Source organism: Lepisma saccharinum, chromosome 6, assembly GCF_977018435.1.
Source record: "Lepisma saccharinum chromosome 6, izLepSacc3.1, whole genome shotgun sequence".
NCBI lineage: Eukaryota > Metazoa > Arthropoda > Insecta > Zygentoma > Lepismatidae > Lepisma > Lepisma saccharinum.
The window spans coordinates 39,582,659-39,610,003 of record NC_139234.1 but is presented as its reverse complement, the minus strand read 5'-3'; the positions used below and the strand labels follow the sequence as shown (position 1 = coordinate 39,610,003).

Genomic DNA, 27,345 nt, shown 5'->3' with positions numbered 1-27,345 from the left:
TCCAGTGCTTTTCAAGGTAATAGTGAACAAAAAAAAAAAAATGCTCTGTTCAGCTCTACACAGGGTTCAGATAAATTTCACTTAAAACTTGGAGGAAAGGGGTCCAACTTCACTTGAGATGAAGAACATACTTAGCAAGTTTGAGTGCTTCAATTGACTTATGTTTTTGAGTCACGATTTTGGACTTTAAATAACTTTTCACTGAAATCATTAAATGTTGCCAGAAGTGCATCAAACAATATGCTAAATACATGCATAATAAGTGTGAAAATAAAGCTACTTTGATCTTTTACATCGTTTTTAGTGTTTCTTACAAATTTCACCACCTTTTACATGTATGTAGCAAAAAATACCCCAAAAAATGTCGAATCGCTTTCTATACCAGAATCCACTTCTTTTCAATTAACTCCTGAATTATCCTCTGGTCAGTGGCGAACACTCCACATGCTTAGGAGTAGCACACGTGTGTTGTAATCTGGTGAGTCAAGCATCCAATGCACTCGTCACCGATGCATCTATTCCCATGAATAGTAACAATTATTATGCACAAGTTGTTAATATGTAGCCAACATCTAGCCTCAACACAAATTCTGTGTACTTCCTGTATTATCCTGTATTATTAGGTTCTATTGTATCTGGTGTTTGTGCAGTAAACTATATATCATATAGGTAGTAAAATCTGATTACTAGGGAGAGGATTTTTAGGTGCTAAAAAATGATTTTTTAAAAAAATTTTATGTTCTAAAGATGATGGAAATAGCGACTAAAAGTAAAAAATATTTTCCTTCAAAAACTGTCCACCCTTTCATATACTCACAAGTGATACTTACTACTTACTGGTCGGTGCTACATTCCATGTAGGTCCTTGGCCTTCCTGACTACCTCTCTCCATTCATCTCGATCCTCTGCTTTTCTTCTCCATCCTTTAACTCCTAATCTTCTTAGGTCCTCTTCCACGTCCTCTATCCATCTTTTCCTGGGCCTACCTCTTCTCCTTCTCCCTTCCGGTTTTCCATTGAATATTTTCTTGACAACCCGTGCTTCTTCCATCCTCTGAACATGCCCAGCCCATCGTATTCTACCCTGTTTGATCTTCACTACAATATCTGACTGGTTAAACAATTCCTGTACTTCCATATTTGTTCTCATTCTCCATCCCTCTTTATCTCTTACCGCTCCAAATATCCTTCTCAGTATTTTCCTTTCCCACCTTAACAACCAATCTTCCTCTCTTACCGACATCACCCAACTTTCTGAACCATACATTACTATGGGTCTTAATATTGTTGTATATATTTTAATTTTTGTGTTCCTACTAACATTCTTAGATTTAAACACATTTTGCAAAAAAAAGTAGCATCGATTTCCACTTGTTATCCTTTCCTGTATTTCTGTAGCTGTCTTGTTATCTGCTGTTATTATTGAGCCCAAATATTTAAAGGCTTCCACCCTTTCATATTCTTTTCAATTTATTCTTATGTAAGGTTCTCTTCTGCCTCTTTCTGGATTTCCCATCTTCATATATTTTGTTTTATTTGTGTTCACTTCCAGTCCTAGTTCTTGAGCTTTCTCTTCTAATACTCACAAGTAATAGCAGGACGTTATATGATTGTTGCATTATATTTATTACAATGAACAACAAACCACATTTCCAGATTGTCCATTCAAAATGTACTCCGATCACACCTGAACAATGTATTGTATTTTGAAAACAACCTATCCACGTCACACATAGTCAGATGGGCCTGTTTGAAGTGAGGGATGTCACGCACACTTACACAATCAATATCACCTACATGTTCTCTTCAAAAGGTGAACAACTTCACACAGTTTTTAATACCCTGTGTTTTATGAGGAGATTTCGGAATTTGTCTCTAAGCACTTACATGCATGTCTCTGATAGAGAGTTCCTTCCAACTACACTAACAACGTTCACAGTTTCATGAAGCAGTTGTGTAGAGTTTTCAGTTTTTCTATCATGCCATGCAAAATGCTTACATTTGCAGACAGGAAACCCAAATAGTCCATCTTTCAATAAATCTTGAAGTATTGCAATGGTGTGTGTGTTAGTTTTGTGAAACTCATTCACAACACACGCAAAAGCTTCAAAATTATTTGTTGTGGAGTACTGAATAGGATAGTAATTTACTAACTTACCATGCGTTTTGTCTATTTTATGCATTAACTCCAAAGAATTCAGAAACTTTCATTTTGTCTAGGATGTCTAAAATATATACATTTTATGTTCTTTCTCCAGAAATGTGTGTTTTATGACCTAACGGTAAAATTATGCATTATTATGTGAAATAAAACTTCTCAGATTACACTGGAACCACATGGTTGGTAGTCCTTATATTTGGCAGACTTCCGACGCAACTGAAAAAATATGTTTTTACCTGAAAATCCACTCCCTACTGATTACTTTTACTTCAGCAAGATGCATAATCTCACAATCTAAATAAAATTACTACTGTCAAAAATAAAAATGCTATTATCAGAATGAAGTTTTGTAAATAATATATATATTGCAATGAAAGTTCAGGAATTACAACAAACCAATTTTTCAAATTCCAATTATTATAAGAAAGAATTGAACAATCGGTTACTCATTAAGAGAGAAAAATATCACCTCAACATGCTGAGGTGTCAAACATTTGTAATGTACTCTTAAGGAAAAGAACATTACGTAAACAATCAAAAAAGAAAAGAATTCTCAGAAACAATTACTCAAGTAAAACAATCATATCTAGAACAATTAAATTTTAATATACGATTTTTTAGAATTTTTTTCTTATTTTGAAAACTGCCTCTTATGTAATTCAATGTATTCAAAAACTATGAATAATAATAAAACTGTTACTGGCCTTTGTACTGATTTCCATAATCTGCACTTCAATTACAACGAACAAAATCTATATTGAGCGATCATTTAAACTATATACTATCCTTATTCAAAGATGTTTGCTAATACTAATGAAACAGTGCTATGCTATTTCATGAATAAAGATAATACAAAACAACTTTATAACATCAATATCAAGTATGAATAACTTTGATATAACACTTATGTTAAACTGCACATTTCAAAGTTTTTACCTGGCAGTGAAAGTATATTATAGTTAAGATATTTCCTTACAAATATGGAAATTAAAATTTAGTTCAATCTATTATTAATATATAAAACACTAATAATGCTAAATATAATACTACAATCTGGCTATGCTATTAGATACAATTGCTGACTACTGAATAAGCAAAAACTAACAAAAACCTTTTAATACTGTGATATCTGTCTGCACAAATGGATATAAAACTGTTTCAGATCAAAACTGAATTATTTGGCACATAAATGGGCAGTGAAATGTTTTGAGCATCACAATTGTAGCAGTTTGTCTACTGGAAGTTGTTAATAGTAAAATCTGTGATGTACTATTTCGACACAACAGAAAATATAACTGAGATTCGACAATTATTTTGTCTCCAGGTACTTTAAGTGATAATAAGCACAGCCTCGTTACAGTCTACTCTAATAGTCCCAATACTTAATATATCTTTGCAACTCGTGTACATAAACTATATTTTTAATGTGTAAAAAAAGGTTACAAAGGAAACAAAAAGGACTAGTATGGAACATCTTATCACACTTAAGCTTACGACTAGCAGATTCAAACGTATGAAACAAAATCTCTTCACAAGTTCTGTTCAAAAATCCTTCTTCTCACTCCCTCATGCATCGAGTTGATTGCAACGATCCATTTCACATAGTTTACAATTCTCCTCTGAAGAAAGGAAAATAAAATTTAAGATTAGAAACATGATGAACGTTCTGGAAATAGTCATGAATGCTCAGTTTCTTTCTCTGAGCATGAATCTTGATACCATATTTCACCGCATAATCGTTGCACTCTATTTTTCAGCCCGAAAAATTTAGTTTTTAACTTTTTTGTCACATCATCCTGTCAGATAACGAAGCTAATGATAGTGGTGCAGAATCTTCGGACAAAAGATCATTTCTTTTAAGTTCATACTTTGCAACAATGTAGTAAACTCTCTCAAGTGTAATATTTCAAATATACTGCACAAATCGATAATAACTAATTTGTTAATTTTTTTAAATAGAAAAATGTTCGCTAAACTCAGGAAGAAATAATGTGCATTGATTTAGACTATATTCAATTTTAACATGCATTAATCAGTATTCCATATATCCTAATATTACACCACAGACAGTTTAGTTACAAATGATTATTATTATTAAGTACTGGTATTAAACTGCACAAATGGACATTATATAAACAATCTGTAAAACACAAGAAGTCTCAGAAACAATTACACCAAATAAATAAATGAATATCAAGAACAATAAAATAGTACTAAATTTTTTTCTTGTTTTGTAAGGTTTTTTTTTTTTTTTTTTTTTTTTTTTTTTTTTTTTTTTGCTTATTCAGTAGCCAGTTGTTAGCATTATTAGTGTTTTATATATTAATAGTAGATTGAACTAAATTTAAATTTCCAGAATTCTAAAGAATTTATATTTTAATGCAGTGTCAGACAGCCCTGTAGCCTCTTCTTGGATTTCGTCCGTTTACATGTTTATGCTGCTGATGACCAGGAAGAGCTTAAGTGCTGTCTGACACTGCAGTCCTCTGATGTTTCTGAATATTTCCTGATTGGAAAACGATGGTTGAATGACTGGGAGTTGGGAGTTCGTTGTACATAACAATTAAAAGATACTACAGAACGTTACGATATTCTTTCGCTACCTGATACAAAATTTGAAATATGCAGTGTAACAAAAATACCAGTATTTTTTCTTCCTTTTAAATGTTATGTATGGTCACTTTTTGCAAAAATTTTTAGCATAAAATCTGCAATGAGTATACAGTGAAATACGGTATTCTATGCTCAAACCATGTGGCATTCCTCCAGGCACTAGTCCCTTTGCAGAGAGTAATAAAGCTCAATTAGTGTGCTATGAGACTTCTCAGAAGGTGGTAAGCATTCAATAATAAGGCTAAGTAACCTTATGAGATATTCAGTGAATGCACAATTGAAATTGTTCTAATGCAAAAATCTATGTAAAATAATAATACATTTTTGTGTGCATTACATTTGGGGCATTCCATCACCACAGTTGGGACACGCAGACTACATTTTTGATACTAGAGTAAGTATTCTACTGATAATTAAGCAACATTTTTCTTACAGTTTCTGTGTGATGAAATATGAGACTTGGGACTGTTGATTAAACATAACTATCCTTAAAATACTTTCCCTGATTTATAGCTACAAGTGCACAATTTTGTGCCAAGGGTGGGACAGGTGAAACACTGCCTGTTTACTTAATAAGAACTATATTTTAATTTCTGTAAATTGTCAAATGATGAAAAATAAATTATTTAAGGCAGAGAAGGTAATTGACTTTTGAATATTATATTGGAGTCTAGGGGAAAATGTAACAGTGAAAGAAGAATTTAATTGTTTTTTTAGTGTCACGGGTGGGACACAATAGAAAACACAAGTAAATCAAAAAGTCAAAATAAACTAACAATATGTAAAATAACTTCTAACTTAATTATATATAATACTTAAATTTTTATCCAAATTACAAGTCTAGATTGTTCACTTACAAGATAGGATAAGTTACAGCTTTGCATTAATTTTAAAAATTGAGATTCAGGGGCACTTCAACACCTCACTGTGACACATGTCCTATTCCTGGAATCATGGGTACATGGGTCATGCAACCAAGATTTTCAAATGTACGTAACTTTCATTCATAAATCAATAGAGGCATGAATTTTGCATTTTTTCTGTATGGATGTTTTCTAAACATTAAACAAGAAAATTATTCTGTAGATGAATGTTCAGCATGAAGAAAAATTACCAAGGTGTAAAAAAAATGGACGAAGTAAAAACAAACATGAATAAAAGACAGCTGTGGAGTAGCTTGCAATAATTTCCGATGTGTATCAATGGGTCTCTGTGGGTATTGATGAGAGAACGATAATTTTTTATGCATTTTGTGCATTACAGAACAAGTTAATGGGTTAAGACATATTCACAAAATGTGTTACGAAGTGTACTGGCAACAGTGGTCGTGTCAAAGGGGGCAGTGCCAGGCATGCCATACATACGGCTATGTTATTCAATCAGTTTCCAGATGAAAGAAAAGATTTGAAATTTATCATACATAAGACTAACCTATCTATCTCTTTTTCAAGAAAAGTTTATTCCTTAGAAACTGTATTTGCTAGAGTTACAAATTATACCTTGTTTTCTTTAGTACAGATTACATTATAATTTTGTGGTAAAGAAAAAAATCATTTATCAAGTAGAAGAAGAAGACAAGTAAAAAATTCTTGATTCTTTTTATGAAATTTGAACTTTATCAGGCCCCCACATAGGCAACGCCTATGATGTGAGGCACTGGCATAACTTGGGGCCTGATTTTGACAAAATTAGAATAGATCTTGCAGCTTAACTTTGGGAGAGTAAGATTCAAAAAGTTTTCCATCCCATAAATTTGCATCCAGGATTTATTTACTGAATAACTGTCACAATTTCAAAATCACAAATATTACTCCTTATTACTTTGCTCCTCAGGACCCAAGGGGTTAACAAAAGTTCTCCTAATTTGTAAATTGTAAACAACCTGAACATTTTGGGAAGGAGGGGGAGTGCCCCAGTTGCCCCCGCCAAGTTACACCTATGACGTGAGGATTAAAAGGACATGACGTGAAGAAGGACTCCCTCTTTCCCACAAATATAGTAAGAAATTAAACTTTACTAATTGCTAGTCAACACGTGTCAAATCTCATATGACACTCAAAGCATGTATCTTCAAACATTATTTGATACACAGGGTGTTCCCTTTTCAGAATCCTCAAATTATTTTAGAATAAAACTAAAAAAAAATACATTAGCACTTACTTATCTGATGTGTCTTGCTTATCGGCAGCTTCACCTTCTTGTCTTGAATTGTTTGCAACATGAACTTCTTGATCAGGCCTTCCAGAATCAGGTTCGGGAATTGCTTCCATAAACTCTGGAAATACGTAACGCCAACTGAGAAGTTTTGCATGATATTGCTGCTATACATGCAGGAATGCATGGGGTAATAAAACTGTAATACACCAACTATGGAATTCACACAAACAATACAAGGTGCAGTCGAATGAGAAATGTTCATTACTAGGAATGTCCATGGGATTGGAGAGTAATTACAATATACCACCATTGCTATTCCAGAGCATATTTTGTGTGCAGTAATAAAATAATGGCATAAATGAGTATAAATAATGGAAATAATCTATGGTCATTCGTACAGTGATATTTAAATATTTGTGTTCTAATTATTTATTTATTAATTTATTTATTTCATTTATTTATCTATTTATTTATTTATTTATGAATTGTCAGAATAATTTTAAACTGTCAAAATTATTAGTACATATGGTATCATCAGTGGCATATTCTGAGTCCAAGATCTGAACTATCTCACTATGACACTTAGTCTTAGTCTGTGGAGGAAGGAGGGCCTATCCCAAGGCATAATTGCCACATCTTTGCCCTGTAATCAAGTGACCCCAGGTTCAATGCCTGGTTTACGCACATGTTGGTTCGGATCCCACTCTAAACTTTAGGTTAAATCCCAATTAGCCTTTCTCTTCATAAAGTGGCCTTAAACAAGCAAGATATATGGAGGAAGGGAGAAGATCAGGCCTGCGTAAGCGGCATGTATAGTTCCACACACCCAATTTTACTCGCTCGCGGCATCTTCAGGGAAACCACATTGCATGCCAATGGCAATCAGGTTACTTGCTAACTCATAAGAAATTAGGTTCCCAGCTTCAGAGACACAGTTTTATTGAAATGAACAATTTTATTCACATTTTCTAATCGATATTCCTTCTGTATTTTACTCTTTGAGCTTCAGGCTTCGCAGATAGACTAACTAGACTAGAATATACGCTCCTGGGTATCAAATGAATAATGGCAATGTTTCTTCTGTTGCATTAATCTCTCTTTTACTAGGAATGAACTACATCAGGCAGTCTTTTGTGGAATCATGAAGCGTAACACTTTTATGGAGAACAGTTGGACCCTGACTTTACATTTGCCCACATTATAATTCAATCTTCATGGTCCCAACGTTGCTGCAACATGTTATAAAAATTTCTTCCGTTTAACATTCTCCTGCATTTTAAGTTTTTCAGTTAGGTCCCAAATAAAAAAAATAAAAAATTTGGTAGGGGGGTTCATGTGGATGTGCTATTTTGTAGAACACTCTTAAGAGTGTGGAAGTGACACCGCCTGAAAGGTCGAACCAGCTTAGTTCCTTGAAAGCCAGGGTATGGTGGTCAAAATATTTGGTATTATAAATAAAGCCAAGTAGAAGGTAATATGGTACCGGATTGTTTAATGGGCTTCACTGACTATGTATGTGAAAAAACACATGTACTACTGATTACATAGATTATGCAGTTCAGTACAACTTTTAACTCAAATGAAATGTAGAATGTGCGAAATTGTAAACTCTGGGAACCCAAAACTCAGGGTTCCACTGTACACATTTCAACTTATAACTGGTAATACATGGATTAGTAACATGCTGATGATTCTGGCTAATAGCTACAGTGCAACACATGTTTATTAACAATTATTTCAAGGAAATGAAATATGTCTTACCACAGAATCTCAGTTTAATGAGAACATCTATTCTTCTGCCAACAAGGAAATCTTCCAGTATTTCTTCCAGATGTGGTTTATTATTTAACCACAATGGGCACTTGAAAGATGTAATTTCATCTAAGCGGTATGGTACTTGTGCAAGTTCAGACCATATTTTTCTGAAATGAACTTTTAATTCAGCATGAGCTGTTCCCCAAGACATACGAGTACCTTTCTCATTCTGCAAAAACTTGTGAATCACAATGCGTGCTTCAACCTGAAACACAAAACACACAAAAAAAAATATATATAAGTAACAGTTCATTAATTCTACAGTTCAACATTAGTTTCACATTAAAATTGATCATCCAATCCAAATACAGATTAATAATAGTGCATGCAACTAAGATTACCAACTAGGATAAATACACAGAATTTCTACTTTGAACAAAATTAAATAATAAATTACAAATAAGAAGCAAAACTTTATTTTAATTGGTAACCTTTCAGAATTACTCATCAAGCATTCAGCAGATTAAATGAACTTAAAACGTCTCAGGTGAACACATACAATCATATACTTTTCTCCCCAAACAATAACATTGACAAAGTTGATTCTGCAAGAAATATTAGTCACAATTCTTAATAAAAATACCTTTTTTTTAAAGAATGGATGTTGATATTGAGTTTATTTTTGAGTTCACTTTATGCACAGAAAGAGTAATTGCGACTGGGCCTACAGTCTAAAGTGGGATCTGAACCACTATGTGACTGCACTGGGTATCGAACATAGACCCTTGATCACAAGGAGGCGACATTATCTATGCAGTCAGGAGGCCCCTATTCAAGAATGGAGATTGTTTAGGTCCACATTAAGCTGAGATAGGTTAATCAGCACTAGATATAGAAATTCAAGTTGGATCCAAACCCACTCTTGAAGTGGAAAATTTCAGCGGGGGGGGGGGGGTGCTCCTACATGGTGACCATGGGACAGTGGGGGTATATTTTGGGGCAATTTTGCTAGGTGGGGGATACCATCCCACCTCACTTTGAGCACTGATCCAAATCACTGCGCAATGTGCCTCCACTGGGGATCCCTCAATGGTGTTGTGTGGCTCAAAATAGAATATGTGCGCTCACTGGAGGTTCATTAGTGGCTGTGTTTGTTATGGTGTTAGTGTTTGTGGTGATGGTAGGAACTTTTGCTAAGTTTGTAAGTTTGTTATGTTTGGATTCAAGGGGGAACGTGATAAATGTGCAAAAGCAATGTGCAAAGAATTCTTGTAACGTAACAAGCACTTCTGCTGTGAAGTGGGCAACACAAATGAATCAGTAATACCTAGGTTGTGTCCACATGTGTCATCATGGAGTAAGTCACTAGTTATACATTTTGCCTATAATTCTCCCTTTAATCAAATTTGCAATTAGAAAAACTGCTCTGTTGATGTGAATAAATAAAATAAGATAGAAACTTACTATTTTGTAACCTTTAACCGATGTAACAAGGCAGTTTTATCTCAAATACATTTACTGCCTGCAAAAATTATTCAGGATATAATAATTGCCCTAGATAAATTCATTATAAAGCTGAGTACATCTTACAAAAACTTCTGATAACTACGTACAAATTCTCACATGAAAAGGAATAACAACATCCTGGACTTGTTATCACATGATAAAATATTACACATTTTAAAGGCACAAGTGTTAAAACTTGCTCTAAATGGATGTATTATTAATAAAATGGTCTTTGTACTGGTTTGCATACTTACAAATATTGCTCGAACAGCTTCTAGTGCTTTCTCAACAATGAATCTATAGTTGTCTGGATAGTTCTGAAATTCCACTACCTCCAGTGTTTCATCGTAGTCAGATACAAAGTATATGCTCCTCACGTACGTAAATGAAAGCATGAAAATCTTTGTTAGTATTGAAATTATTTGTTGTGCATGCTGCACACTTCCAAAAGGTGTGGCAACAAGTGGATCAGAGCAATACACTGGTATATTCCACACTGAAAGAAATAGAAAAATACCACACCGTAAACCCATTTGGTCACCATTTTGTTGCTAACATTTTATGTTTACACAATGCTTATGGCTACATTGATCATAAAGCTAGGAAATGATACCCCTTGCACCATTCCAATGTACCACACATACGTGGTATGGATGAAGGACTTCACAAATTCACAATCTCAACTTTTCGCAAAGGTGATGTGATCAGCACAATGCAATTCGCAACACATGTGTGCTGTGGAAAAGAGATTGCCAAAAGAGTAGAAAAATATGTACTTCAGAAAATAACCTTTAGCATTACATATTAGAAAAACTGATCGTTATGTAAGAATGTAATATGTCTTTCGTGAAAAAAATACTTTATTCATCAATCGACTTCAGTGAATCAGTGTCACCATTCACTCAAGCCTGCTTTCTGACATATTGCATAAAATATATTTTCGCAAAAGCCATGGATTCATTTAGCTAATTACATAAGAAGTGAGTTATATTGATTATGCATATATAGTGCACACAGTCCACATAAAAATATTTAGTTATGCATATACTCACATATCATGAATAATATAAAAATAACATTTTCATAAAAGCAATATGCACTGCAACCTTTTGAGAATTATCTATTTCTTTGTATCCTCGATCATCGAAGTCAATTTCCTATTATAGCAAACTGTTCTGATAACATTTAGTTATAAAATATGCTGTTTAGCTAGTTCTGATATAATTCAAAAAGTTCAAGCGGGTATTTAAACTTGAAATTTGTAACCAATAAGTTGCTGACCAAGGCAGTTTATTAAGGTAAAAACACTTAACACGTAACGTTTCGACCCTGTATCAGGGTCTTCCTCAGACGAAGAACTAAACTAAAATGATGAAATAAACTACACACAGAAAGATTTCATACACATAGCAGGGTCACAAGCCACACAACAACAAATCAAGTTGACAGTCCTTATCTAGGAAGATTTCTACAAAGGAATTAAACATATCACCTCCTGACAGTTGTTGACTAATGGGTCTACTACACTGACAGGTGATTGGCAGGTCAAGATCAGCAAGAGTCTAAGAACCACCTGCTCACCACTCCCCCACCCCTCCTGCCTTTCTGGTTATGGGTGAATACCTCCTCCTCTGGTCTTCTTCTTTTCTCTTCTTTCTTCCTTCTTCATACTTCTTTTTTCTTCATTCCTTTTCTTCATCCTTTCAACTTTCTCTAACACACTCTTCCATTCCTTGTTTATCTTGAGCCCTCCATTCCAATTCACGATGTCTTCTCCTTTCTTTTCTATTTCTTTGGCCTCCTTCCATTTTCTCACTAGTTCTCTCTTCTCTTTTTCTATTCGCCTAGCCGAATCCCATTCAACTTCATGTCCTGTTTCTCTAGTGTGTTTGAATATGGCATTCCTGTCTCTCTTCAATCTCACATCATCCATGTGTTGCTTTAACCTGTCTTTAAGTCTCTTCTTCGTTTCCCCTATATATACACTTTCACATCCTCTGCACTTCACCTCGTAGATAACCCCTTCCTCTTCCTCCTCTCTCTTTTCTTCATTCTTCTTGCTGGCTATACTTAAAATAGTGCGTCCTCCCTTCCTGTAAGTTCTTATACCCACTTTCCTCAGCACTTTGCATATCTTCTCTGTGGCATCGCCCATACTTCTTATACCAAACCATCTCTCTTTTTCTTTTTCTTCCTTCTCTTCCAGTCCTCTCTCTTTTATCTCTTTCCTTCTTCTGTTGATGTTGTGTCTGTCTTTCTTTTCATAGCCATTCTCTTCTAGTTGTTCCCACAGGCTATTAATCTTGGTTTCTTCTTCCCCTTTCTCTGTGCATATCTTCTTTATTCGGTCTTCCATATTCCTTATAAAATTACGTTTAGTTCCATCACCCACATCACTTCTTTTGTGGCAGAACACTCCTGCCGAACACTTCTTTTGATACCATGTAGCCACTATCCCCATTCCTCTCTTCTTTTTCATCTCAATATCCAAGAAATTTAATGTTCCTTCCTGTTCCGTTTCGAGCTCAAGGAATATCCCTGCTTTCTCATCTTCTACATCTTTAACAAGCTTACTCAGCTGCCTTTTTGTTCCTTTCCATATCCCAAAACAATCATCCACATATCTACAAAATAGACTTAACTTATCTCCTCCTTTCACTATCACTTCTTTCTCCCATTCATTCATAACTAATTCCGCCAGCACAGGGCTCAAGCAAGAGCCTATATTTAGAACTTCACTAATCTTGATGATTTTACTCCCCACTCTGCTGTAGCTATTGTCCCAAATGGTTTCCAGCGCTTGTACCACTCTCTCACTATCCCATTCTCCTATAATGCTTTTCCCAACTTTTTTCCTCACTATATCCACTACGTGTCCCCTTTTGATGCTCGGGAACATGCTTCTCACGTCTAGGCTAAACATTGTGATTTTATCCCCAGACTCCTTCAGACCTTTTATAAGGTCCACCACCTGCTCACTGTTTTTCACGGCTCTGCGCTTTCTTGTTCTCTCACTAACACTTCAATTACCTTTTTTAACTTCTTCTCCAAAGGTTCCAAAATATTGTCCCTGCAATTCATCACTGGTCTCAACTTTATCTCTTCTTCATGTATTTTGGGAAAGCCTTTTAAACAGGGCAGTCTTCCTGCCTCCTTCGTGAGCTTTTTAAACCCCATCCTTCCACAATCTTTTATGATCTTTTCTCTAATATTGCGTTCCTCTTCCATTCCACAAATCTCCTCATACGTGTCCCCTTTCAGGTCTTCAAACTTCTTCTCGTACCATTCTTTTTCCATCACGACTGTGGTGAAAGACAGACACAAGACAGAAAAGAAAGACAGACACAACATCAACAGAAGAAGGAAAGAGATAAAAGAGAGAGGACTGGAAGAGAAGGAAGAAAAAGAAAAAAAGAGATGGTTTGGTATAAGAAGTATGGGCGATGCCACAGAGAGGATATGCAAAGTGCTGAGGAAAGTGGGTATAAGTACTTACAGGAAGGGAGGACGCACTATTTTAAGTATAGCCAGCAAGAAGAATGAAGAAAAGAGAGAGGAGGAAGAGGAAGGGGTTATCTACGAGGTGAAGTGCAGAGGATGTGAAAGTGTATATATAGGGGAAACGAAGAAGAGACTTAAAGACAGGTTAAAGCAACACATGGATGATGTGAGATTGAAGAGAGACAGGAATGCCATATTCAAACACACTAGAGAAACAGGACATGAAGTTGAATGGGATTCGGCTAGGCGAATAGAAAAAGAGAAGAGAGAACTAGTGAGAAAATGGAAGGAGGCCAAAGAAATAGAAAAGAAAGGAGAAGACATCGTGAATTGGAATGGAGGGCTCAAGATAAACAAGGAATGGAAGAGTGTGTTAGAGAAAGTTGAAAGGATGAAGAAAAGGAATGAAGAAAAAAGAAGTATGAAGAAGGAAGAAAGAAGAGAAAAGAAGAAGACCAGAGGAGGAGGTATTCACCCATAACCAGAAAGGCAGGAGGGGTGGGGGAGTGGTGAGCAGGTGGTTCTTAGACTCTTGCTGATCTTGACCTGCCAATCACCTGTCAGTGTAGTAGACCCATTAGTCAACAACTGTCAGGAGGTGATATGTTTAATTCCTTTGTAGAAATCTTCCTAGATAAGGACTGTCAACTTGATTTGTTGTTGTGTGGCTTGTGACCCTGCAATGTGTATGAAATCTTTCTGTGTGTAGTTTATTTCATCATTTTAGTTTAGTTCTTCGTCTGAGGAAGACCCTGATACAGGGTCGAAACGTTACGTGTTAAGTGTTTTTACCTTAATAAACTGCCTTGGTCAGCAACTTATTGGTTTCAATATGGAAACAAGGCTTAATTATATTACAATTGGACATTTTCCGAGGCTGATGAGGAAAATCAATGACTGGAAGGACTTGAAGAGGAAGGACATACACAAGCAGGAGCAAGAAATATTCTTGAGGGAGTGTTTGGAGAAGGGCACAACACCAAAGGGACTGAAGATAAGTAAGAAGGGATTGGATTGTCGCACCAGAAGATGGAAGAGGTTAGTACAGAAACTTGAAAAAGAAATGATATGGAACGAAATAAGAAAGAGGAAGAAGGAAATCAAACCAATAAAGGAGAAACTGGCAGGAATGGAAGAAACCATAGAAGATGGACTCACCATTTTTACTAGAGAATTCACATTCCATGAAATGAGAAGCTGGCAAGAAAACTTTAGAGAGAAGGTGAAACTGAAGATGAAGAAGAAAGGAGAAAGACTGGGATGGAGAGAGGAAAGAAGAGAAGAGGAAGAAGGTGAAGAGGGCAGGAGAAGAGTGGTTATAATCGGAGATGTTCAAATATCAGAAGAAGAGGAAGCTTTTTTGAAATTAGGCCGAGGTTTCAAAGTGATGGAGAGAAATGTGAACTATGAAGAGATTGTATATGATATTGAGGAAGCGGTGCTACATATTGAAGAAGAGGCAGAAAGGGATAAGATTAGAAGAAGAACAGCAGCCATTTTGAAGAAAGAAATATATAAACAGAGAAGATTAGATAATTTGAGCCAGAAGGAAAGGGAGGGTATGAAAAGAATCAAGACAATGAACGATGTGGTGGTGGAACAGGCAGATAAGGGAGGGGCCACAGTCGTGATGGAAAAAGAATGGTACGAGAAGAAGTTTGAAGACCTGAAAGGGGACACGTATGAGGAGATTTGTGGAATGGAAGAGGAACGCAATATTAGAGAAAAGATCATAAAAGATTGTGGAAGGATGGGGTTTAAAAAGCTCACGAAGGAGGCAGGAAGACTGCCCTGTTTAAAAGGCTTTCCCAAAATACATGAAGAAGAGATAAAGTTGAGACCAGTGATGAATTGCAGGGACAATATTTTGGAACCTTTGGAGAAGAAGTTAAAAAAGGTAATTGAAGTGTTAGTGAGAGAACAAGAAAGCGCAGAGCCGTGAAAAACAGTGAGCAGGTGGTGGACCTTATAAAAGGTCTGAAGGAGTCTGGGGATAAAATCACAATGTTTAGCCTAGACGTGAGAAGCATGTTCCCGAGCATCAAAAGGGGACACGTAGTGGATATAGTGAGGAAAAAAGTTGGGAAAAGCATTATAGGAGAATGGGATAGTGAGAGAGTGGTACAAGCGCTGGAAACCATTTGGGACAATAGCTACAGCAGAGTGGGGAGTAAAATCATCAAGATTAGTGAAGTTCTAAATATAGGCTCTTGCTTGAGCCCTGTGCTGGCGGAATTAGTTATGAATGAATGGGAGAAAGAAGTGATAGTGAAAGGAGGAGATAAGTTAAGTCTATTTTGTAGATATGTGGATGATTGTTTTGGGATATGGAAAGGAACAAAAAGGCAGCTGAGTAAGCTTGTTAAAGATGTAGAAGATGAGAAAGCAGGGATATTCCTTGAGCTCGAAACGGAACAGGAAGGAACATTAAATTTCTTGGATATTGAGATGAAAAAGAAGAGAGGAATGGGGATAGTGGCTACATGGTATCAAAAGAAGTGTTCGGCAGGAGTGTTCTGCCACAAAAGAAGTGATGTGGGTGATGGAACTAAACGTAATTTTATAAGGAATATGGAAGACCGAATAAAGAAGATATGCACAGAGAAAGGGGAAGAAGAAACCAAGATTAATAGCCTGTGGGAACAACTAGAAGAGAATGGCTATGAAAAGAAAGACAGACACAACATCAACAGAAGAAGGAAAGAGATAAAAGAGAGAGGACTGGAAGAGAAGGAAGAAAAAGAAAAAGAGAGATGGTTTGGTATAAGAAGTATGGGCGATGCCACAGAGAAGATATGCAAAGTGCTGAGGAAAGTGGGTATAAGAACTTACAGGAAGGGAGGACGCACTATTTTAAGTATAGCCAGCAAGAAGAATGAAGAAAAGAGAGAGGAGGAAGAGGAAGGGGTTATCTACGAGGTGAAGTGCAGAGGATGTGAAAGTGTATATATAGGGGAAACGAAGAAGAGACTTAAAGACAGGTTAAAGCAACACATGGATGATGTGAGATTGAAGAGAGACAGGAATGCCATATTCAAACACACTAGAGAAACAGGACATGAAGTTGAATGGGATTCGGCTAGGCGAATAGAAAAAGAGAAGAGAGAACTAGTGAGAAAATGGAAGGAGGCCAAAGAAATAGAAAAGAAAGGAGAAGACATCTTGAATTGGAATGGAGGGCTCAAGATAAACAAGGAATGGAAGAGTGTGTTAGAGAAAGTTGAAAGGATGAAGAAAAGGAATGAAGAAAAAAGAAGTATGAAGAAGGAAGAAAGAAGAGAAAAGAAGAAGACCAGAGGAGGAGGTATTCACCCATAACCAGAAAGGCAGGAGGGGTGGGGGAGTGGTGAGCAGGTGGTTCTTAGACTCTTGCTGATCTTGACCTGCCAATCACCTGTCAGTGTAGTAGACCCATTAGTCAACAACTGTCAGGAGGTGATATGGTTAATTCCTTTGTAGAAATCTTCCTAGATAAGGACTGTCAACTTGATTTGTTGTTGTGTGGCTTGTGACCCTGCTATGTGTATGAAATCTTTCTGTGTGTAGTTTATTTCATCATTTTAGTTTAGTTCTTCGTCTGAGGAAGACCCTGATACAGGGTCGAAACGTTATGTGTTATGTGTTTTTACCTTAATAAACTGCCTTGGTCAGCAACTTATTGGTTTCAATATGGAAACAAGGCTTAATTATATTACACTTGAAATTTGTATTTTAATGCTGCTTATGTATGTAAACTTCATGCACAGTATTTCCAGTTTCATACATGAATTTAGTCATTCACTCTGATAAGCTTACTTTTCATTTTTCCGCACAAATTTTCCTCGCGTGTATTAAATATTAAATACATACCTGACGAAGCCACCAGACGGGTGGCGAAATCGATTGCGAAGAAAATTTGCATGGAAAAATTAAAAGTAAGCTTCCCAGTAAATTACCTACCTCCGCATACCCTCCAAACAGATATCCTTAGATACAACATGAATTTAAATTTAAATGTTCTAACATTAAGACGTTGACTGCCACAACAGAAGAAAAAATATTTTCCCTGGGCCACATTGTTTTATTAGAATATAGTAAAAACATTGAAAGCAATATGTATCTTGACCAATTTAAGAAATACAAAATTCTTGACCTTTCTTTCCTTTTTGTTGACCTTTTTTACCTATTTCTTAACATTTATCGCTCCCTATTTAGTATAGTTGGACATTAAGAAAATATATATTTTTAATGCAAAACCCCTACTGCAAGGCCAGTTAAGATGAAAACTGTTGTAACAAGCGATTTTGACTTGCTTTAATTATTAGTAACGCATTTAAAAATTAATCCTTTAGACTTCATACTTTAATATTTTTACACAATTTCATGCATACGAGAATTTAATTCTTAAGAAACAAATGAACAAATCTTAACCACAATTCAATGCAATTTTAGATTTCCAAATATTCAATTTTATCAAAACCCAGTACATATATATATATATATAACAATGTAAATTCACTATGCTGTACAAAATAGCAAAAATTCTTGTTTGACCACAAGCATAATTTCTTGACTTTCTTGACCTACCTGTTGATTTCTTGGCATTCTTGACTGGTAGACACCCTGTTGATGATTAGATGAAAAAATGTTATTTTCAATTATTTTATGTAGGCGAGTCATGCGCAACTCATGCAGTGCTGGAATCAATTATTACGCTGCACCCCACGTGAGTTCTATTTGGCAGCATATTGTTTTTTTTTTCTTTTTCAAGCATTAATGGTTCTTTTCGGAGTATTGTTATTTTTCTTTCTGAGTATTGTTATTTTTTTTTCTGAGCATTGAGTCTTTTCTTAATTGTAACATGACTCTGCATATTCTATTGTATCGATATTCAAGGCCAAATGCACAATTTGAAAACTTGTAAAGTGTTCATGAGTGAAAATGTATTTTTTTTTTTACTAGTCAGATTTAAGTGGAATTTACAGGCAAAAATTAATATAGAAGAAGTTAATGTACATCTATTCATCCATGTTTCTTATATTGTTTGTATTAATTGTAGCAATAACAGCATCACTAAATAAGATTTTCACGAACCATCTGTAAAATTTTGTCCAGGGGGCCAGTCTTCAAATAGCACATATGTTATAGCATGGTAGACATGTGAGCTAAATACGCTTCATGAGGTCCCGGTCGTAAAATTAGCGTGAGTTCAATACAACTCGCACGGTAGCTAACATGTTAATAATGAAATACAAAAGTATGCAACTTCAGCAAGTATGAACAACAAGAAAGCTCGAAATATAACAAAATTATTTGCAAATTCCATCAATAACTAATAAGTTTGTTAATTATTGACATAAACCTTGTGCTGAAACTTTAAGAGCATCTTGACATGTAATCCACAGTCCAAGAGTTTCTAGGTTGTAATAGATCTATTACAAAATTATCAGAATGTGAATCAACAGTTACAGTGTATATGTTAGTGTCGGAGGTGACATTTGTGAAAATTTACAGGTTATCAAAAAAAATCAGTGTAGGACTCTCATGTCTGATGCTTTATTGCCCTATCCCTAGCACATATACAAATAAGAACAGATATGGAAGGTCTAGACCAAAATGTTTCATTGCTTCTTATTAGGGAACATTCAGACATCTTACCAAAATCTTCATCCTTACCTTTGTAACAATGATCAAGCAATGTCTCCGCGTACACAGGTCCTATTCGGATGAATGAAAGATTCTGGAAATATCTGTGTTGAGCATACTCGCGTTCCCACTGCTTGATCATACTTGTGGGCTGGTGCTCAGAATCCAACCAAACCTCAAATATTTCAGAGGAAACCTACAATTTTAATAAATATATTACAATTCCAAAATTGATTTTCACTTACTACATGAACAAGTACAAGAGTCACATGCTTTGCCACATTTCATTGTTCAATAGTTTCTTTTTTTAATTATTTAAAGACTACATGTTTTAATGAATAACTGATTATTTGCTTTCCTTGGAGAAACATTATTGCAAAAATTCCAAGAATATCTGGATTCTGATAGGCAAACGAGTAAAAATCATAAATTTCACTAAATCTTATCATAGTCTTACACATTTACTTTAGGATACAGACTAAAACATGTCAAATTGTTACACCAGTTAGACAAGATACTTCTCTTGCAGTTTATGGTTCTTACCAGCACATACACACAATTTTTAATGTAATGTTTCGGGGAACACACTCTCCCTTCATGAGACATTTATTCTTGTTTGAATAATGTTGCACTGAAAATTGTGGTTATGTGCTTGTAAGAACCGTAAACTACAGAGAAATAATTCTACAATGCACGCAATACACACATTTAAGAAAAACAGATTGTCAACAGCAGTAAACAATAGTCTGAACTATGAAAAACTAAATTTCTTCTTGTTTCTAAGTAATGTAAGAATTGTGAGATTGTGAGAATTCTGTTTTATTTTCCACGCAGCTTTTTACTCTCTTTTCCTCTCTCGATAAAAATAAAAGTTAAACTGTGAAATACTTGCCTCACGGCATTCGTAAATGTATAAATTCCTTTGGAATAATAAAGTTGCAATTTTTCACGTCAACAGAGAAAAAAATCATGTAGAATTCACGTATAATTGCCGGAGCCAATAATTCATGCATACTTTCCATCCTGGAATTCAAGGAATTCGCGGTAAGTAGCCACCGTGTTAGTCTTTGCAATAAATGTTCTTCTCCTCTGGATCATCATACATGCATGTGTGGACAACTGGCCAATTGATTGATTTAGTTAATTTTACTTAACTTTTCTGCCACTTTGGATAATCACAAAGATGAGAATGAGTGATGATATGATGAAATTAATGAAGGGACACTCACAAGCACCCAGGCCGGAATTCGAACCTGTGGCCTCTGGCATTGTAGTGCAGTGTTCTAACCACTGCGGAGGTAGGCCGACTACTGTCCAAGTACGCATGCTTGTTACTGGAAGTCTATTGTTGCCAGAAAATACTGCAGAGTTGAAACACATTGTCGGAAAATAAATAATGTGTATCTTCAGGTACAACTCAACACACACATAAAAATATGCAAGTGATATATACTCACATCTGTGAAAGGATGAGCAGTTCCATATTTTGAGAGGTAGACTTTGAAAATAGCTCTCAAATCCATCACTGCAGCTGTCATTCTCATTCGAATTTCTAGTTGCATTTGGTAAAGATACATTGCGGTAAGTTCTGGGGGAATGATCCTATTTTTGCTATAATCCCGAGTGAAAATAGTTCCTCCAACACAGTCTGAAAACAAAAAAAGAAAAAACATCATGCTAACATACACTTACAGAAAAACACTGACGCATGTAATTAGTAGTAAATTGTTAATGGTGAGAATTACATTAAATCTAAAAAAATCACTTGGTCGTTCTTCAACTCAGAAAATCTCTTCACTATTATTTGCCAGGAAAGCTACAGATTATGGCTGAGACAATACCAATGTACCAGGAAGTAACGGTTTGATTTCAATCATGATTTAATTTGTTTTGATTTGATCTTTGTCATTTAGCATCACTTTTTCTGAGTTTTGACTAATCGCGACAATGAGAATGAGTGATATGATGAAATTGATGAAGAGGCACTCACAAAGAGCCCCATTCTCAGGCTAGTTTTTGAACCCAGGACCCCTAGTGTCATAGCATGATGTGATAACCACTCCGTCACACAGGTTGGCCAATCATGATACCAAACTGAGGTCTGGGATCCACAAGAATTACAGAAAACATGAAAACACTTTTGTGGACTAAATTATCCTCTAAATAAAATGCATCATTTTATTTAATTTCGCATCAACACTGTGTTGCAAAAGCCCGACCCTGTGGCCGAGTGGTTAGCACATCGCGCTGCGACGCCAAGGGTCCCGGGTTCGAATCCCGGTCGGGCTTGGTTGTTTGTGAATGTCCATTCATCACTTTCATCATTTCATCACTCATCACCATCTTCGCAAATTAGCCAAGAGGCACCAAACGCGAAGTAAAATAAACTAAATCAATCAATCAACTGTGTTGCAAAAGTGAATTTCATACTTAAATGAGGGGTAATTTAATGTTGAGATTACTTCTTATGTAATTCTCTGAACCCAACTTTTAATTCTTGCAATATTCAAGCATCAGTGTCTATGAATGAATGAATAAAAAAATTTGGGTGGCAGCACACTTGACCATTTTGCACTCTTCAGAATAGAAGGGGAAAAATCCCTTCATCTAAAATAATTATTTTAGGGTTAAAAATGTGTGAAAAGAGCCTCTTGAGAATGGTTAAAAGTGATAAATTGTAAAGAGACCTGCACAAGGAATACACAGTACATTACAGACGTAAGACACTAAAAAAAACTCCTGTACTTTTAAAAAAAAAATAAGAGCATTGGTTAAAATACTGTCATTTCTTAACATAGAAGATAAATAATTGGGAAGATTAAAAGGATATTTAAAATAATCAGAGAGAGAGAGAGAGAGAGAGAGAGAGAGAAAATACCATTTCTGTCCCTGTCTCCAGGGTAGTGTATTTTTGTTTTGCTATGTGGTCATATGTTGGTAGTCCTTAAACAGGGGATGTTTGGGGAAGGTGTCAATATGAGCAGTCAGCACAGACTTCTAAACAATACGAAGCCTTGGCCACATGTTTATGAGTTTCACAGACATATTCCCATTAAAAATACTTTTGTAGTCATGGCATGTAAAGACAGATTGGAGACACAAAAGCTCTAACCATCAGGGTGTCAGAAAGATTGTAACAGGACAAATATAGACTGAAACTAGGCACAATTGAACTCACCTTTCTGCCACTCCCGCAACTCATCATTCAGCCAATTAATCCTGAACATAAGAAGCTCCATGAAACAGATGGCGTTCTCTAGCCTCTTGTCACTAACATCCATCATCTTTCTCAGTGCTGACATTTCCTCTACCAAATGATGCTGTACGATCGCTTGGTGCAAGAATTGCACATCCGCATTACTACAACTAAAAGCATCAATATTTCTACTTATGTGTAACGACACTGAAGCGATTCTTTGTAACAACATCTGACGGAATTCTTCCATTAAATTCAACCAATCGGAAATGGTTTCAAAACTCTGCGGTATTTCTGCATCAAACACAACCTTTTCTTCCATCTTAAGTTCGTAACACACTGAGCTTGTCTCTTTGGCATGAAATTTGTGTGACAAATCCTCAACAGCACACAAGGCATCATCTATGCTTCTTGAGGTGTTCACATTATTATTTCCATGCTGTGCTACTTTTTCCTGAATTATTTTGAAGTAGCCTGCTGGAGGACAAGGAATGCAGTTCATAGTGTCCTGGATGAGGATGCTAATCTTGGTTCCTACTTCAGATAATTTTGCTTTGCACCCTGCATAGAACAGCTCTAGCAGGAAGTTCTGAAAGGACAATTTATAAATAATGAATAATTATGGTGAATAAAAGATCCAAGATTTCAGTACGAAAACTGGATAATGGATCAAAAGTGGTAGATAAAATGACAGTGTTAAAATGGTGAATATATTCTTAAACTTATTTCAAAACTACACTTATTGCACAAAGTAAATATTTCCCTTCTAATAGTACATTTATGTAGTTTTCAGAGTAATAAGTTTATTCCTGTGTAAAGAAATCAATTTTTACTTCCCAAATATATACAGAATTAATCAATTTTCCGTCATTTGCATAATTCATAAGGTGCCTCCCTGGTGGTGTAGTGGTAGCGTTGCCGCCTTATAATCAACGGGTCCTGGGTTCAATACCCGGTGGAGGCACATAGTGGTTCGTATCCCACTTTAACCTATTGGTCTAGTCCCGATTAGCCTTACTTTGCATAAAGTGGACTTAAAACACCAACTCAGTCAATCAATCAATCAAGTATAACTCAGGATATTCAGACTTCAGAAAATGTTGCATCAGTAAATAAACTCAAATTTTGTGTTTAAGAGTTGATTAAATATTTTCCAGTTCATTTCGCATTATTTTGTGACAAAATATTGTAGGAAAATGCACCTTACAACATTTTTTGTTTTCATGAAAAATGAAATATGCATGCCTCTAATGATATAAACCTTTGGCATATAAAGTGGAGCATAAAGGAAAATCTTTACAGGTAATAAATGTTAAGGACAGCAAATATTGGAATCACATTCAGTTTTATGTGATGAAAGAAAAATAGGGCTTGCTTCATCGGTATTATATACCAGGTTATTCAAAAAGAAGATGACAAATCTTTATTGTGGGCACATGGTAAAGGATACAAACATGTGCTATGCATCACCAGAGAGAGTAAGAGTAAACATTTTATGCACTCAATATTGCCATAAAGGTATACAGGGAATATAGCTGTATTTCAATTACATGGTCTGTTGTGGAGGTGATGTGATCATTACCATGCTACGGACTACCTTTACATTTACCCTCTAAGGTTACCCTCAGGTACCCATTTATTGCAGACTGCGTGAACCCCAGAGCCACTTTACGCAGGAACATTCTCGGAACTGGATTCCCTGCATGGCAGACAGATTCTCCACCGACACAGGTACAACAGCTAGTTACATCAACACTTGCTGGTATTGAATAAAATCATACTGGCACATACATATTTTATATTTATACACAAACTTTAACAGAAACATAAAATATCATAGCACATAAGAATATATCTGAAGTTCATAAATATGCACACAACTTACCATGTTGTTCAGGCTGTGTTTTGGGCTATTTCCTAGCATCACTCTCACAACCAAATAGACATTAGCATTGGCTTCCAAAGTGTCCATTTTTTCCTTTGCAGCTCCTGGAAGAATACAACCAGTGATCAAGAAAGTAAAACTAAATTGGAGATGGGCAGATATGAAATGTTGGCTGGTACCAGTACATTTACTGAAACTGATAACAAATGTGAAAAGAAACATTATAAATGTTCCATGAACAACCAGAATGTTTCATTCACTTCTTTAAGTACCAGGTGACTCCAGTGGATTTTGTTATGAAAACCAAACTGTGTATTTAGACATTTACTTTGTAAATTACATACTTATATTAAGGTTGCGGCAATACTGATGCCAATGTATTGATATCGGCAGCTGATACAACGGAAAGTATTGGCTGGATTTTATTTACCAATACTGGCAGATACTTTCCCGGCATTTTAGTCTTTCGTGGCATCAGCAAAAATGCCACACGACACTTTTGCAGTCAAATTATCCTGGATATTATACAAAATTAGAAGTTCCCTTTTATTTTGCACCAATATTGTATGAAAATCTGTATTTTGTGATTTCAGACATCGGTCGATAGCAACAGACTACTGTTTAATCAGCCACACCTTTAATGTTATACACTTAAATTTTGGATTCTTTCGTATCTAATACAATTATTAGGATTAACAAAGTAAAATCCTATAGGATAGGATATTAAAATAGCTGTCAAGTTGATCACAAAATCCTTTTTTTCAAATGGTACAACTAAAATTAAAGATGTTAATTTTTCATAACTTCCAGGATAGCAAAATTGCAAAATTGCTGACTGAAATCCAACTTATTCTTTCCAATACTAGTACAGCTAGTATTATGGGCATTGGAAGGGGAGGGGGGGGGAATCGAACAGGTCCATCGACCCTTTTTCCCCTTGGAAATTGACATCGTTCATTTCAAGTGACAAAAAAAACAAACATAAACTTTGTTACTTTTATTGTTAATAAGATAAATAAAGTTCAGTTAGTTATTATTAGAACAGAATAACAAAGTAAAAAAAATGCATTTAATCGAAAAAAATTAGAGTAAAATACAGGAACCAGAATATTTTTTCATCTTCCAACATTTGAATCAAAGATGAAATGGTTTTACAGTTTTCAAAATTCCAAAAATTAGACTTTTTTTGAGGGAACAACAAACACTATGGGTAAAATTTCCTTCTAACTTTTAAAGCTTTTTTTAAAACGAGGCGTGTAAAAGTTAATAACAAAATTGAATAACTATGCATTTTGGTACTTGTAAAAAATAAATAACAAAATAACAGCTGTGCTGGATATTCACTCATTTGGTGCATCGATTAGAAAAGTTTTCCCAAAGACATATAATAATAATAATAATTATTATTATTATTATTATTATTGTGAAATTATTTTCTAACTATCCTTCTTACAAAGCCTAAATTAAGGAAGTTAACATTATATCCTGAGTTCAGTATTGAATTATGTGTCCCTTGACACCAGCTTTGAATAGAAAAAAAATATTCTTCTCGACTATCATTGCACCACTCATCTCTTGAAATGTTTAGTGTGTTAAAAATGATTTACTTTGTTCGTAATGCTTGTATACTTGAACTTGAAAAAAATAAAAGGCTAGTGCTAATTATGCACAATAATTACACAATTGTACTGTATTAAAATGGAAATAATAACAAGAATTGTAAACTAGCACATAAAAAAAGGAACTTTGAGTTTTATTTATCACTATACACAAGATATTTCTTTCTCTACCATTTTGGAAATTTTTACCACAAATTTCTAACGCTCCAAAGAGCAAAACTTCACATCAACTGGTCGAGTGAAGTGCTTCCCTACCTGTAAGAACAATCGAAGGATCTTCAAAAGGATTAAACTTTTCATCATACAAATTTAACCAGAATGTCTTCATTGAGCCTCCTGCATTTACGAGTCCATCTGTTTCCATTAACTTTGCCACATCATTAATGAAACCTATTTTCCAGTTGTAAAAATCCCTTCTGAATGATTTTATCTCGTTATGTACGTCTGAAAAAAGTAAGTTTAATTTATTAGACATATCACACATGCACACACACACACACACACAACAATATACATATGTATCTATCTGTTTTTTGTTTTTTAAACCCAGGCAAAATGGCCAACCCTGATCAGAATGCACTGCATATATCTATGTACATATGCCAATCAATAAATAAATAAATCTCTGCACGAGTGTGCGTATGTGTGCATACAGTGACTTGTAATCACTGCTCAGGCTCCTCACATCTGAATGCACAAGGAACCCAGACACCCCACAGGGGGTCAGGTGGCAGGTCAGAGAGTCCCCCCCCCCTTTGCAATCCCAATGAGTTACACCTATGGTCATAGCTACTATCACACACAAAATCTCAAAGATGATGTGTAAAAGAAGGAATGCGCACATAAAAAGTAGGAACAGAGCCATAGGAAGGTTTCGCCGACACCAATATAAAAATCACCGATACTGATAACCAATATTATACTGATCTTATATAAAACTGCAAATACTGCATTTAATTAATGTACAGGTGGTGGACATTGAAACTGAAACACCGGTGATTATAGAACACGTTACTGGAGGACTCGACGTAGGTGTACGTATGCCTGCCAGCCACATTGGCACAGTAGTAGCTGGACTGCACGTTACATCAGTCGTGGGAGGAAGGAAATGCTTAGTTAGGGTAGTATGCAAGTAGTCAGGCAGACGTGACTGTTAATCACAGAAAACTCTCATTGCAAGTTTTACCCGTAATGCTAGCCTTTCCCATTCATGGTACGATTTTTCAAATCAAAATTAAAATAAAAACAAAGCTTTTACTAGTTACAGTAGGATGATACACTAAAAACATTACTGTTCCTCGCAGTTACCTGCATGAATTCTAAAAAAC

The 27,345-nt window shown here is 35.4% G+C and overlaps 1 protein-coding gene across 1 annotated transcript in view; it reads right to left on the bottom strand.

The window, feature by feature from the left end:
* Positions 1 to 2,536: 2,536 nt before the first annotated feature.
* Positions 2,537 to 27,345, bottom strand: part of LOC145988706 (uncharacterized) — a 106,240-nt gene continuing 81,431 nt past the window's right edge. Inside the window, exons 15-23 of the mRNA XM_083123803.1 lie at positions 26,273 to 26,461; positions 24,399 to 24,502; positions 22,496 to 23,102; positions 20,775 to 20,965; positions 19,348 to 19,513; positions 10,446 to 10,687; positions 8,692 to 8,950; positions 6,934 to 7,048; positions 2,537 to 3,779 (exon numbers count right to left, since the gene is read on the bottom strand). Coding sequence (XP_082979929.1) covers positions 3,767 to 3,779; positions 6,934 to 7,048; positions 8,692 to 8,950; positions 10,446 to 10,687; positions 19,348 to 19,513; positions 20,775 to 20,965; positions 22,496 to 23,102; positions 24,399 to 24,502; positions 26,273 to 26,461 — 1,886 coding nt within the window. The 3' untranslated portion in view covers positions 2,537 to 3,766. The remainder of the gene's footprint in view (positions 3,780 to 6,933; positions 7,049 to 8,691; positions 8,951 to 10,445; positions 10,688 to 19,347; positions 19,514 to 20,774; positions 20,966 to 22,495; positions 23,103 to 24,398; positions 24,503 to 26,272; positions 26,462 to 27,345) is intronic.